General features: G+C 53.5%; 1 protein-coding gene across 1 annotated transcript in view; it reads left to right on the top strand.

Annotated features, from left to right (window-relative positions):
• The window catches only part of LOC147120737 (SNF2 related chromatin remodeling annealing helicase 1-like), a 107,865-nt gene that overhangs the window by 30,201 nt on the left and 64,769 nt on the right, over positions 1-12,895 (top strand). The window contains exon 4 of the mRNA XM_085986970.1: positions 10,719-11,000. Within this exon, the coding sequence (XP_085843096.1) occupies positions 10,719-11,000 (282 nt within the window). The remainder of the gene's footprint in view (positions 1-10,718; positions 11,001-12,895) is intronic.

Below are 12,895 nucleotides of genomic sequence, written 5' to 3'. Positions count from 1 at the left end.
GAATGGGATACCATTGAGCCCAACCTGTTCCCAGGGTGGGGGTGTTTCTGGCAAGGCTTCAGTCATTGACCATCTGTGGGGCTCTGAGAAGGTCATGGGGGGGATCTGTGGGTGGCAGGACTCGGTGAGGGGTTGAGGGGCTAGGTGGGGGGTGGGGGCAGGGTTTGGGATGAAGGGCTTGAGCCTTGGGAGTGGTGGGGGTTTGGGGGTGGGGGCGGTTGGGTAGCTCTGGAGGTTTTGTGGGGGGGGGGGGTCTCGGGGTAATCGGGGTTTTGACAACAATCCAGCAGATTCATGGTGATTTTCCTCAAATGACTAGATTTGGTGGTATTTGAACTCTCAATCTCTGGGTTATTAGTCGAGTGCCGTAACCTTTACACTCCCATAACTGTCTTACCTTTGAACCTTGGTCCATACCCTTTAAAAAGAATTCAAATATTTACCCAGTTCCCTTTTAAAAGCTATCCTGTATTTGGTCCCCCCCCCCCCTCAGCCCCTTTTCTGGTTGGTATTCCGTGAGCCAACAACACTCTGAAGAAATCTCTCCTAAACTCTGCCTTCCGCTACATGGTGCTAAATTTATCCCTCTAGTTACCAACGTTCTGACTAACATAGAAACATAGAAGATAGGAGCAGGAGTAGGCCATTCGGCCCCTCGAGCCTGCTCCGCCATTTAATGAGATCATGGCTGATCATCTAAATTCAGTACCCTGTTCCTGCCTTCTCCCCATATCCCTTTAGCCTTAAGAAATATATCTAACTCCTTCTTGAATATATTTAATGAATTGGCCTCTACTGCCTTCTGTGGTAGAGAATTCCACAGGTTCACCACTCTCTGGGTGAAGAAATTCCTCCTCATCTCTGTCCTAAATGGCTTACCCCTTATCCTTAGACTGTGACCCCTGGTTTTGGACTCCCCGCCATCGAGAACATCCTTCCTGCATCCAGTCTTTCCAGGCCTGTTAGAATTTTATAAGTTTCAATGAGATACCCTCTCATTCTTCTAAACTCCAGCGAGTATAAGCCTAATCGACCCAATCTCTCCTCATACGTCATTCCTGCCATCCCAGGTATCAGTTTGGTGAATCTTCGCTGCACTCCCTCCATGGCAAGAACATCCTTCCTCAGATAAGGCGACCAAAACTGCACACAATACTCAAGGTGTGGTCTCACCAAGGCCCTGTACAACTGCAGCAAGACATCCTTGTTCCTGTACTCGAATCCTCTCGCTATGAAGGCCAACATACCATTTGCCGCCTTAACCACCTGCTGCACCTGCATGTTTACCTTCAGCGACTGGTGCACAAGGACACCCAGGTCTCGTTTCACTTCCCCTTCTCCCAATCTATTGCCGTTCAGATAATAATCTGCCTTCCTGTTTTTGCCACCAAAGTGGATAACCTCGCATTTATCCACATTATACTGCATCTGCCATACATCTGCCCAATCACCCAACCTGTCCAAATCATACTGGAGTTTCTCGGCATCCTCCTCACAGCACACACGCCCACCCAGCTTTGTGTCATCTGCAAACCTGGAGATATTACATCTAGTTCATTTGTCCAGATCATTAATATATATTGTGAATAGCTGGGGTCCTAGCACTCATCCCTGCGGTACCCCACTAGTCACTGCCTGCCACTCGGAAAAACAGCCGTTTATTCCAACTCTTTGCTTCCTGTCTGCCAGCCAGTTCTCTATCCAAGTCAGAACCTTGCCCCCAATCCCATGTGCCTTAACTTTACACGCTAATCTCTTATGCGGGACCTTATCGAAAGCCTTTTGAAAGTCCAAATACACCACATCCACTGGTTCTCCCTTATCTATTCTACCAGTTACATCCTCAAAAAATTCCAGTAGATTAGTCAAGCACGATTTACTTTTGTAAATCCATGTTGACTTTGTCCGATCCTGTCACTGTTTTCCAAGTGCTCTGCTATTACATCTTTTATAATGGACTCTAGCATTTTCCCCACTACCGATATCAGGCTTACCGGTCTATAATTCCCCGTTTTCTCTTACCACCTTTTTTGAATAGTGGGGTAACATTAGCTACCTGCCAATCCATGGGAACTGTTCCAGAATCTATAGAATTTTGGAAGATGACCAGCAATGCATCTACTATTTCTAGGGCCACTTCCTTAAGTACCCTAGGATGTAGATTATCCGGCCCTGGGGATTTATCGGCCTTCAATCCCGTCAACTTTCTTAACACCATTTCCCTACAAATACTGATTTCATTCAGTTCCTCCCTCTCATTAGACCCTATGTTCCCCGACATCTCTGGGAGGTTATTTGTGTCCTCCTTAAAACTAGTTAAAACAGTTTTTCCCGGTTTACTTTATCAAAACCTCTCAGAATTTTGAACCTCTCTATCAGATTTCCTCTTGACCTTCTCTTTTCTAATGAAGAGAGCCCCAGTCTCTGCAGTTTCTCGTAGTAACTAAAGCCTCTCGTATCTGCAGTCATCTTACCGACTCTCTCCGTGGCCTTGACATCCTTCCTAAAGCGAGTGGCCAAAACTGGGCCCAGTTTGTAACGGCAGCCTGAGCAGTGATGGGTTCAGGGTTAGTGTCACCCCGCGCCTCTATTTAGAAAACCCAAACATTTTCCAAAGCTTCATCAATCTGTCCTCACACTTCTAAAGCTAAATTTAGCGCCCTGAAAATGTTAGTGCCCCCGCGGCCGATTTTCCCAGGTAGCGCCCCGAGAGGGAGGATCTTGTGGCGCTGTGAGCCAACGTTACGCCGTGGTACTGCAGGCCTTCCTCCCCTTATTAAAGGGGAGGGGCCTGGCGCAGCGCGTCCCGGCGCCCAGCTGGGCCACCAGGGCTCGAGAGCAGCCAGCACCCCACGGCGGGGACTTCATGGGGGCAGGTGATGGCAGGTGGCCAGCAACAAAGATGGCTGCCTGCCACCTCCCCTTTAACTAACGCCGCCCAGGCCGTAGGTAGGCCCCCTTGACCCCAATGGACAGAGCGTCCGGCGGTAAGTCAGGGGGCGCCACCCAATTACGAATATACGAATTAGGAGCAGGAGTAGGTCACTCGGCCCCTCGAGCCTGCTCCGCCATTCAGTATCATGGCTGATCCGATTACTCCACATTCCCACCTACCCCCGATAACCTTTCACCCCCTTGCTTACCAAGAATCTATCTACCTCTGCCTTAAAAATATTCAAAGACTCTGCTTCCACCGCCCTCTGAGGAAGAGAGTTCCAAAGACACTCGACCCTCTGTGAGAAAAAATTTCACCATCTCTCTTTTAAATGGGCGACCCCTATTTTTAAGCAGTGACCCCTAGTTCTAGATTCTCCCACAAGAAGAAACATCCTCTCCACATCCACCCTGTCAAGACCCCTCGGGATTTTATATGTTTCAATCAAGTCACCTCTTACTCTTCTAAACTCCAGCGGATACAAGCCTAGCCTGTCCAACCTTTCCTCATAAGACAACCCGCCCATTCCAGCTATTAGTCTAGTAAACCTGCTCTGAACTGCCTCCAACGCATTTACATCCTTCCTTAAATAAGGAGACCAATACTGTACACAGTACTCCAGGTGTGGTCTCACCAATGTCCTGTATAACTGAAGCATAACCTCCCTACTTTTGTATTCAATTCCCCTCGCAATAAACAATAACATTCTATTAGCTTTCCTAATTACTTGCTGTACCTGCATTGTAACCTTTTGCGATTCATGCACTAGGACACCCAGATCCCTCTGCATCTCAGAGCTCTGCAATCTCTCACCATTTAGATAATATGCTTCTTTTTTATTCTTCCTGCCAAAATGGACAACTTCACATTTTCCCACATTATACTTCATTTGCCAGATCTTTGCCCACTCACCTAACATATCTATATCCCTTTGTAGACTCCTTATATCATCTTCACAATTTACTTTCCTACCTATCTTTGTGTCATCAGCAAATTTAGCAACCATACCTTCGGTCCCTTCATCCAAGTCATTTATATAAATTGTAAAAAGTTGAGGCCCCAGCACTGATCCCTGTGGCACACTACTCGTTACATCTTGCCAATCAGAAAATTACCCATTTATGCCTACTCTCGTTTCCTGTTAGCTAACCAATCTTCTATCCATGCCAATATGTTACCCCTACACCATGAGCTTTTATTTTCCGCGATAACCTTTGATGTGCCACCTTATCAAATGCCTTCTGGAAATCTAAGTACAGTACATCCACCGGTTCCCCTTTATCCACAGCACATGTTACTTCCTCAAAGAACTCCAATAAATTGGCTAAACATGATTTCCCTTGCACAAAACCATGTTAACTCTGCCTGATTACTTTGAACTTTTCTAAGTGCCCTGCTATAACGTCTTTAATAATAGCTTCTAACATCTTCCCTATGACAGATGTTAAGCTAACTGGCCTGTAGTTTCCTGCTTTCTGTCTCCCTCCCTTTTTTGAATAAAGGAGTTACATTTGCTATTTTCCAATCTAATGGAACCTTCCCTGAATCTAGGAAATTTTGGAAAATTAAAACCAACGCATCAACTATCTCGCTAGCCACTTTTAAGACCCTAGGATGAAGTCCATCAGGACCCGGGGACTAGTCAGCCCGCAGCTCCAACAATTTGCTCAGTACCACTTCCCTGGTGATTATAATTTTCTTGAGTTCCTCCCTCCCTTCCATTTCCTGATTTACAGCTATTTCTGGGATGTTACTTGTATCCTCTATAGTGAAGACCGATGTTCAATTCAACTGCCATCTCCTTATTTTCCATTATTAATTCCCCAGACTCACTTTTTATAGGACCAACGCTCACTTTGTTAACTGTTCTTTTTAAAATATCTATAGAAACTCTCACTATCTTTTTTTATATTTCTAGCTAGCTTTCTCTCGTACTCTAATTTTTCTCTCCTTATTAATCTTTCAGTCATTCTTTGCTGTTTTTTATATTCTGTCCAATCTTCTGACCTGCCACCCATCTTTGCACAATTATATGCTTTTTCTTTAAGTTTAATACTATCTTTAACTATTTTAGTTAACCACAGATGGTGGGTCCTCCCCTTGGAATTTTTCTTTCTTGTTGGAATGTATATATTCTGTGTATTTTGAAATATCCCCTTAAATGTTTGCCACTGCAACTCTATTGACCGATCCCTTAACCTAATTTGCCTGTTCACTTTAGCTAGCTCTGCTTTCATGCCCTCATAATTGCCCTTATTTAAGTTTAAAATACTAGTCTTGGACCCACTCTTCTCTCAAACTGAATGTAAAATTCAATCATATTATGATCGCTGCTACCTAGGGGTGCCTTCACTATGAGGTCATTAATTAATCCTATCTCGTTGCACAATACCAGGTCTAGTATAGCCTGCTCTCTGGTTGGCTCCAGAATGTGCTGTTGTAAGAAACTATTCCGAAAACATTCCATGAACTCCTCATCTAGGCTACCTTTGCCCATCTGATTTTCCCAGTCTATATGCAGATTAAAATCCCCCATGACTATTGCCGTACCCTTCTGACAAGCTCCCATTATTTCTTTCTTTATACTCCATCTTACCATGTGGTTACTGTTAGGGGGCCTGTACACCACTCCCACAAGTGACTTCTTGCCTTTTATTATTTCTCATCTCTACCCAAACTGCTTCTACATCCTGGTTTCCTGAACTTAGGTCATCCCTCTCTATTGTGCTAATACCATCATTAATTAACAGAGCCACCCCTCCACCTTTTCCCACCTTCCTGTCCTTCCCAAATGTAATTTACCCTTCAATATTCAGGTCCCAACCTATGTCATCCTGCAGCCATGTTTCTGTAATGGATATCAGATCGTACTTATTTGCGCCATCAGTTCATCTGTTTTGTTTCGAATGCTCCGTGCATGCAGATGCAGAGCCTTTAGTTTTGTCCTTTTATATTTTTGTAACCTCTAGCCTTATCTGTTGATTTACTCTTAGATTTGTACTCTCTATCCCTTCCTGTCACGGTCTGTTTATCATTTCCCATATTGATACCTTTCTCTATTGCCTTGTCTCTAATCTTTGAATTACCACATCTTCCCAAATTTGATCCCATGCCCCCGAATATTTAGTTTAAAGCCCTCTCTACCGCCCTAGTTATACAACTCGCCAGAACACTGGTCCCAGCACGGTTCAGGTGAAGACCGTCCCAACGATACAGATCCCACTTTCCCCAGTACTGGTGCCAGTGCCCCAGGAATTGAAACCCATTTCTCCCACACCAGTCTTGAGCCACGCATTCATCTCTCTAATTTTATTTACCCTATGCCAATTTGCTTGTGGCTCAGGTAATTATTACAGCCTGGGTGTTAGCGGCGCCGCACTCGGGCGCTAGTTGATTTGCGCCCCGTTAGCGCCCTCTTCCGATCAAGCCACGCAGTCAACCGAATTTAGCCCCCGAAGTGTTTACTGTATATTTCCTCCTCATTCTTTCTCCCAGAACATATTATCTCGCGATACTCTGCCCATCCTCACCACCCCCCACCAGTCTGCCCATCCTCACCACCCCCCCACCAGTCTGCCCATCCTCACCACCCCCCCCCCCCCCCCACCGGTCTGCCCATCCTCACCACCCCCACCAGTCTGCCCATCCTCCCCACTCCCACAACCAGTCTGCCCATCCTCCCCACCCCCCACCAGTCTGCCCATCCTCACCACCCCCCCCCCCCCACCAGTCTGCCCATCCTCCCCACCCCCCACCAGTCTGCCCATCCTCACCACCAGTCTGCCCATCCTCACCACCCCCCACCAGTCTGCCCATCCTCCCCACCCCCCCACCAGTCTGCCCATCCTCCCCACCCCCCCACCAGTCTGCCCACCCCCCAACCAGTCTGCCCATCCTCCCCACCCCCCACCAGTCTGCCCATCCTCCCCACCCCCCACCAGTCTGCCCATCCTCCCCACCCCCCACCAGTCTGCCCATCCTCCCCACCCCCCACCAGTCTGCCCATCCTCCCCACCCCCCACCAGTCTGCCCATCCTCCCCACCCCCCACCAGTCTGCCCATCCTCCCCACCCCCCACCAGTCTGCCCATCCTCCCCACCCCCCACCAGTCTGCCCATCCTCCCCACCCCCCACCAGTCTGCCCATCCTCACCACCCCCACCAGTCTGCCCATCCTCACCACCCCCCACCAGTCTGCCCACCCCCCAACCAGTCTGCCCATCCTCACCACCCCCCCAACCAGTCTGCCCATCCTCCCCACCCCCCCACCAGTCTGCCCATCCTCCCCACCCCCCCACCAGTCTGCCCATCCTCACCACCCCCCACCAGTCTGCCCATCCTCACCACCCCCCACCAGTCTGCCCATCCTCACCACCCCCCACCAGTCTGCCCATCCTCCCCACCCCCCCACCAGTCTGCCCACCCCCCCACCAGTCTGCCCATCCTCCCCACCCCCCAACCAGTCTGCCCATCCTCACCACCCCCCACCAGTCTGCCCATCCTCCCCACCCCCCCACCAGTCTGCCCACCCCCCCACCAGTCTGCCCATCCTCCCCACCCCCCCACCAGTCTGCCCATCCTCCCCACCCCCCCCACCAGTCTGCCCACCCCCCCACCAGTCTGCCCATCCTCCCCACCCCCCCACCAGTCTGCCCATCCTCACCACCCCCCACCAGTCTGCCCATCCTCACCACCCCCCACCAGTCTGCCCATCCTCACCACCCCCCACCAGTCTGCCCATCCTCCCCACCCCCCCACCAGTCTGCCCACCCCCCCACCAGTCTGCCCATCCTCCCCACCCCCCAACCAGTCTGCCCATCCTCACCACCCCCCACCAGTCTGCCCATCCTCCCCACCCCCCCCACCAGTCTGCCCACCCCCCCACCAGTCTGCCCATCCTCCCCACCCCCCCACCAGTCTGCCCATCCTCCCCACCCCCCCCACCAGTCTGCCCACCCCCCCACCAGTCTGCCCATCCTCCCCACCCCCCCCACCAGTCTGCCCATCCTCCCCATCCCCCACCAGTCTGCCCATCCTCCCCACCCCCCCACCAGTCTGCCCATCCTCACCACCCCCCACCAGTCTGCCCATCCTCCCCACCCCCCCACCAGTCTGCCCATCCTCCCCACCCCCCCACCAGTCTGCCCATCCTCCCCACGCCCCCACCAGTCTGCCCACCCCCCCCAACCAGTCTGCCAATCCTCCCCACCCCCCCACCAGTCTGCCCATCCTCCCCACCCCCCCCACCAGTCTGCCCACCCCCCCCACCAGTCTGCCAATCCTCACCACCCCCCCACCAGTCTGCCCATCCTCACCACCCCCCACCAGTCTGCCCATCCTCCCCACTCCCACACCAGTCTGCCCATCCTCACCACCCCCCAACCAGTCTGCCCATCCTCACCACCCCCCCACTAGTCTGCCCATCCTCCCTACTCCCACACCAGTCTGCCCATCCTCCCCACTCCCACACCAGTCTGCCCATCCTCCCCACTCCCACACCAGTCTGCCCATCCTCCCCACCCCCACAACCAGTCTGCCCATCCTCACCACCCCCCCACCAGTCTGCCCATCCTCCCCACCCCCCCCCCCAACCAGTCTGCCCATCCTCCCCACCGCCCCAACCAGTCTGCCCATCCTCACCACCCCCTCAACCAGTCTGCCCATCCTCACCACCCCCCCACCAGTCTGCCCATCCTCACCACCACCCCCAACCAGTCTGCCCATCCTCACCACCACCCCCAACCAGTCTGCCCATCCTCACCACCACCCCCAACCAGTCTGCCCATCCTCACCACCACCCCCAACCAGTCTGCCCATCCTCACCACCCCCCCACCAGTCTGCCCATCCTCACCACCCCCCAACCAGTCTGCCCATCCTCCCCACCCCCCAACCAGTCTGCCCATCCTCCCCACCCCCCAACCAGTCTGCCCATCCTCACCACCACCCCAACCAGTCTGCCTATCCTCACCACCCCCCAACCAGTCTGCCCATCCTCACCACCCCCCAACCAGTCTGCCCATCTTCCCCACCCCCCCAACCAGTCTGCCCATCCTCCCCACCTCCCCCAACCAGTCTGCCCATCCTCCCCGCCCCCCCCAACCAGTCTGCCCATCCTCCCCACCCCGCCACCAGTCTGCCCATCCTCCCCACCTGCCACCAGTCTGCCCATCCTCCCCACCCCCACAACCAGACAGCCCATCCTCCCCACCCCCCCAACCAGACAGCCCATTCTCCCCACCCCCACAACCAGTCTGCCCATCCTCCCCACCCCCCAACCAGTCTGCCCATCCTCCCCAACCAGTCTGCCCATCCTCCCCACCCCCACAACCAGTCTGCCCATCCTCCCCACCCCCACAACCAGTCTGCCCATCCTCCCCACCCCCCCAACCAGACAGCCCATCCTCCCCACCCCCACAACCAGACAGCCCATTCCCCCTAACCTGACAGCCCCACGAAGCAGGAGAGCCCCGCCCAGAGTGGGACTGAGCTGCGGGGAGAGGGAGAGCACCGCCCGGTGTGGGACTGAACCCCGGGGAGCGGGGGAGCACCGCCCGGTGTGGGACTGAGCCCCGGGGAGCACCGCCCGGTGTGGGACTGAGCCCCGGGGAGCACCGCCCGGTGTGGGACTGAGCCCCGGGGAGCACCGCCCGGTGTGGGACTGAGCCCCGGGGAGCACCGCCCGGTGTGGGACTGAGCCCCGGGGAGCACCGCCCGGTGTGGGACTGAGCCCCGGGGAGCACCGCCCGGTGTGGGACTGAGCCCCGGGGAGCACCGCCCGGTGTGGGACTGAGCCCCGGGGAGCACCGCCCGGTGTGGGACTGAGCCCCGGGGAGCACCGCCCGGTGTGGGACTGAGCCCCGGGGAGCACCGCCCGGTGTGGGACTGAGCCCCGGGGAGCACCGCCCGGTGTGGGACTGAGCCCCGGGGAGCACCGCCCGGTGTGGGACTGAGCCCCGGGGAGCACCGCCCGGTGTGGGACTGAGCCCCGGGGAGCACCGCCCGGTGTGGGACTGAGCCCCGGGGAGCAGGTGGTACAATTGACCTTAGTCTCTCGAGGTGAGCGAGGAATAATCAGCCAGGGATTGTTTTCTTGATCTCTATCCAATGACCTCCGATTGAAAGTGCGCGTGCGAATGTCAGTGATCGGGCCCTTGTGAGCTGAATAACCTGCCAACACTCAATGTCCAGACCCGCATGGGTGCCCATTGTACCGGGCACATTGAGGAGAGGAGGAAGGGTCAGGGAGTAGCGAAGGCAGTGCCCTGTTCACAGCAACGTGACCCTAATACAGTGGAAGATGGAAGAGAGAAAATCCCAGTAAATCGGGCTGTGTTCCTCAGCCACCATCTGTGCGAGTTGTTCTGTGATAGAGGAAGGAAGTTGAGGTTTTGGCGTATGTGTCGGTCCACGGAGGTCAATGGAGGTTAGGGGCTGTGAGCAGCGGAGGTCAATGGAGGTCAGGAGCTGTGAGCAGCGAAGGTCAATGGAGGTCAGGAGCTGTGAGCAGTGGAGGTCAATGGAGGTCAGGAGCTGTGAGCAGCGGAGGTCAATGGAGGTCAGGGGCTGTGAGCAGCAGAGGGATGTGGTGGTGAGTTGTGGTGTGAGCTCCCTTGTGTAGGGCGATAGTGAGCTCCCTTGTGTAGGGCGATAGTGAGCTCCCTTGTGTAGGGCGATAGTGAGCTCCCTTGTGTAGGGCGATAGTGAGCTCCCTTGTGTAGGGCGATAGTGAGCTCCCTTGTGTAGGGCGATAGTGAGCACCCATCCTCTTCCCTCTTCGTTGCAGTGGAGCAGGTGAAGCAGGTTTCGAGAGCTGTGTTGCAGCCTTTGGATGGAATGCCAGGCCCAGAGACGGACAGTGTCACCAGAACATCGCCGAAAGCTGGGAGAACGGGCAGCTCTGCACTGACTGTAAGCCAACTGGCAGTGGTGGGAAGGAATTGGAAGAAGCCGGGTGCAGGGGTACAGGGGCGATTCGGGCTCCTCTCGCGGTCCCGCTGTGAGGTGGAGGTCGGCTATCATGCAGAGGTTCTGAATGTCTTCAAACAGGTGAACTCCAGGAATTACGGTGGGTAATCCCATTTCACGCTCTCCCTGACATCCCAATAAATCCCATCCCACACTCTCTCCCTGACATCCCAATAAATCCCATCCCACACTCTCTCCCTTAAACCCCAATAAATCCCATCCCACACTCTCTCCCTTAAACCCCAATAAATCCCATCCCACACTCTCTCCCTTAAACCCCAATAAATCCCATCCCACACTCTCTCCCTTAAACCCCAGTAAATCCCATCCCACACTCTCTCCCCGACATCCCAATAAATCCCATCCCACACACTCTCCCTTAAACCCAATAAAGCCCATCCCACACTCTCTCCCTTAAACCCAATAAAGCCCATCCCACACTCTCTCCCTTAAACCCAATAAATCCCATCCCACACTCTCTCCCTTAAACCCAATAAAGCCCATCCCACACTCTCTCCCTTAAACCCAATAAATCCCATCCCACACTCTCTCCCTTAAACCCAATAAAGCCCATCCCACACTCTCTCCCTTAAACCCAATAAATCCCATCCCACACTCACACCCCGACACCCCAATAAATCCCATCCCACACTCTCTCCCTGACACCCCAATAAATCCCATCCCACACTCTCTCCCCGACTCCCCAATAAATCCCATCCCACACTCTCTCCCTTAAACCCAATAAATCCCATCCCACACTCTCTCCCTTAAACCCCAATAAATCCCATCCCACACTCTCTCCCTGACACCCCAATAAATCCCATCCCACACTCTCTCCCTGACACCCCAATAAATCCCATCCCACACTCTCTCCCTGACACCCCAATAAATCCCATCCCACACTCTCTCCCCGACACCCCAATAAATCCCATCCCACACTCTCTCCCTGACACCCCAATAAATCCCATCCCACACTCTCTCCCTTAAACCCAATAAATCCCATCCCACACTCTCTCCCTGACACCCCAATAAATCCCATCCCACACTCTCTCCCTTAAACCCCAATAAATCCCATCCCACACTCTCTCCCTTAAACCCCAATAAATCCCATCCCACGCTCTCTCCCTTAAACCCCAATAAATCCCATCCCACACTCTCCCCGACACCCCAATAAATCCCATCCCACACTCTCCCCGACACCCCAATAAATCCCATCCCACACTCTCTCCCTTAAACCCCAATAAATCCCATCCCACACTCTCTCCCCGACACCTCAATAAATCCCATCCCACACTCTCTCCCCGACACCCCAATAAATCCCATCCCACACTCTCTCCCTGACACCCCAATAAATCCCATCCCACACTCTCTCCCTGACACCCCAATAAATCCCATCCCACACTCTCTCCCTGACACCCCAATAAATCCCATCCCACACTCTCTCCCTTAAACCCCAATAAATCCCATCCCACACTCTCTCCCTTAAACCCAATAAATCCCATCCCACACTCTCTCCCTTAAACCCAATAAATCCCATCCCACACTCCCTTAAACCCAATAAATCCCATCCCACACTCTCTCCCTGACACCCCAATAAATCCCATCCCACACTCTCTCACTTAAACCCAATAAATCCCGTCCCACACTCCCTTAAACCCAATAAATCCCATCCCACACTCTCTCCCTTAAACCCCAATAAATCCCATCCCACACTCTCTCCCCGACACCCCAATAAATCCCATCCCACACTCTCTCCCTTAAACTCCAATAAATCCCATCCCACACTCTCTCCCCGACGCCCCAATAAATCCCATCCCACACACTCTCCCTTAAACCCAATAAATCCCATCCCACACTCTCTCCCTTAAACCCCAATAAATCCCATCCCACACTCTCTCCCTTAAACCCAATAAATCCCATCCCACACTCTCTCCCCGACACCCCAATAAATCCCATCCCACACTCTCTCCCTTAAACCCAATAAATCCCATCCCA

Source organism: Somniosus microcephalus, chromosome 4 (assembly GCF_052327205.1).
Source record: "Somniosus microcephalus isolate GS21.2 chromosome 4, FLI_Smic_1.0, whole genome shotgun sequence".
Taxonomy (NCBI): domain Eukaryota; kingdom Metazoa; phylum Chordata; class Chondrichthyes; order Squaliformes; family Somniosidae; genus Somniosus; species Somniosus microcephalus.
The sequence above is the reverse complement of the archived record's forward strand: the minus strand, read 5'-3'. Positions and strand labels throughout refer to the sequence as shown.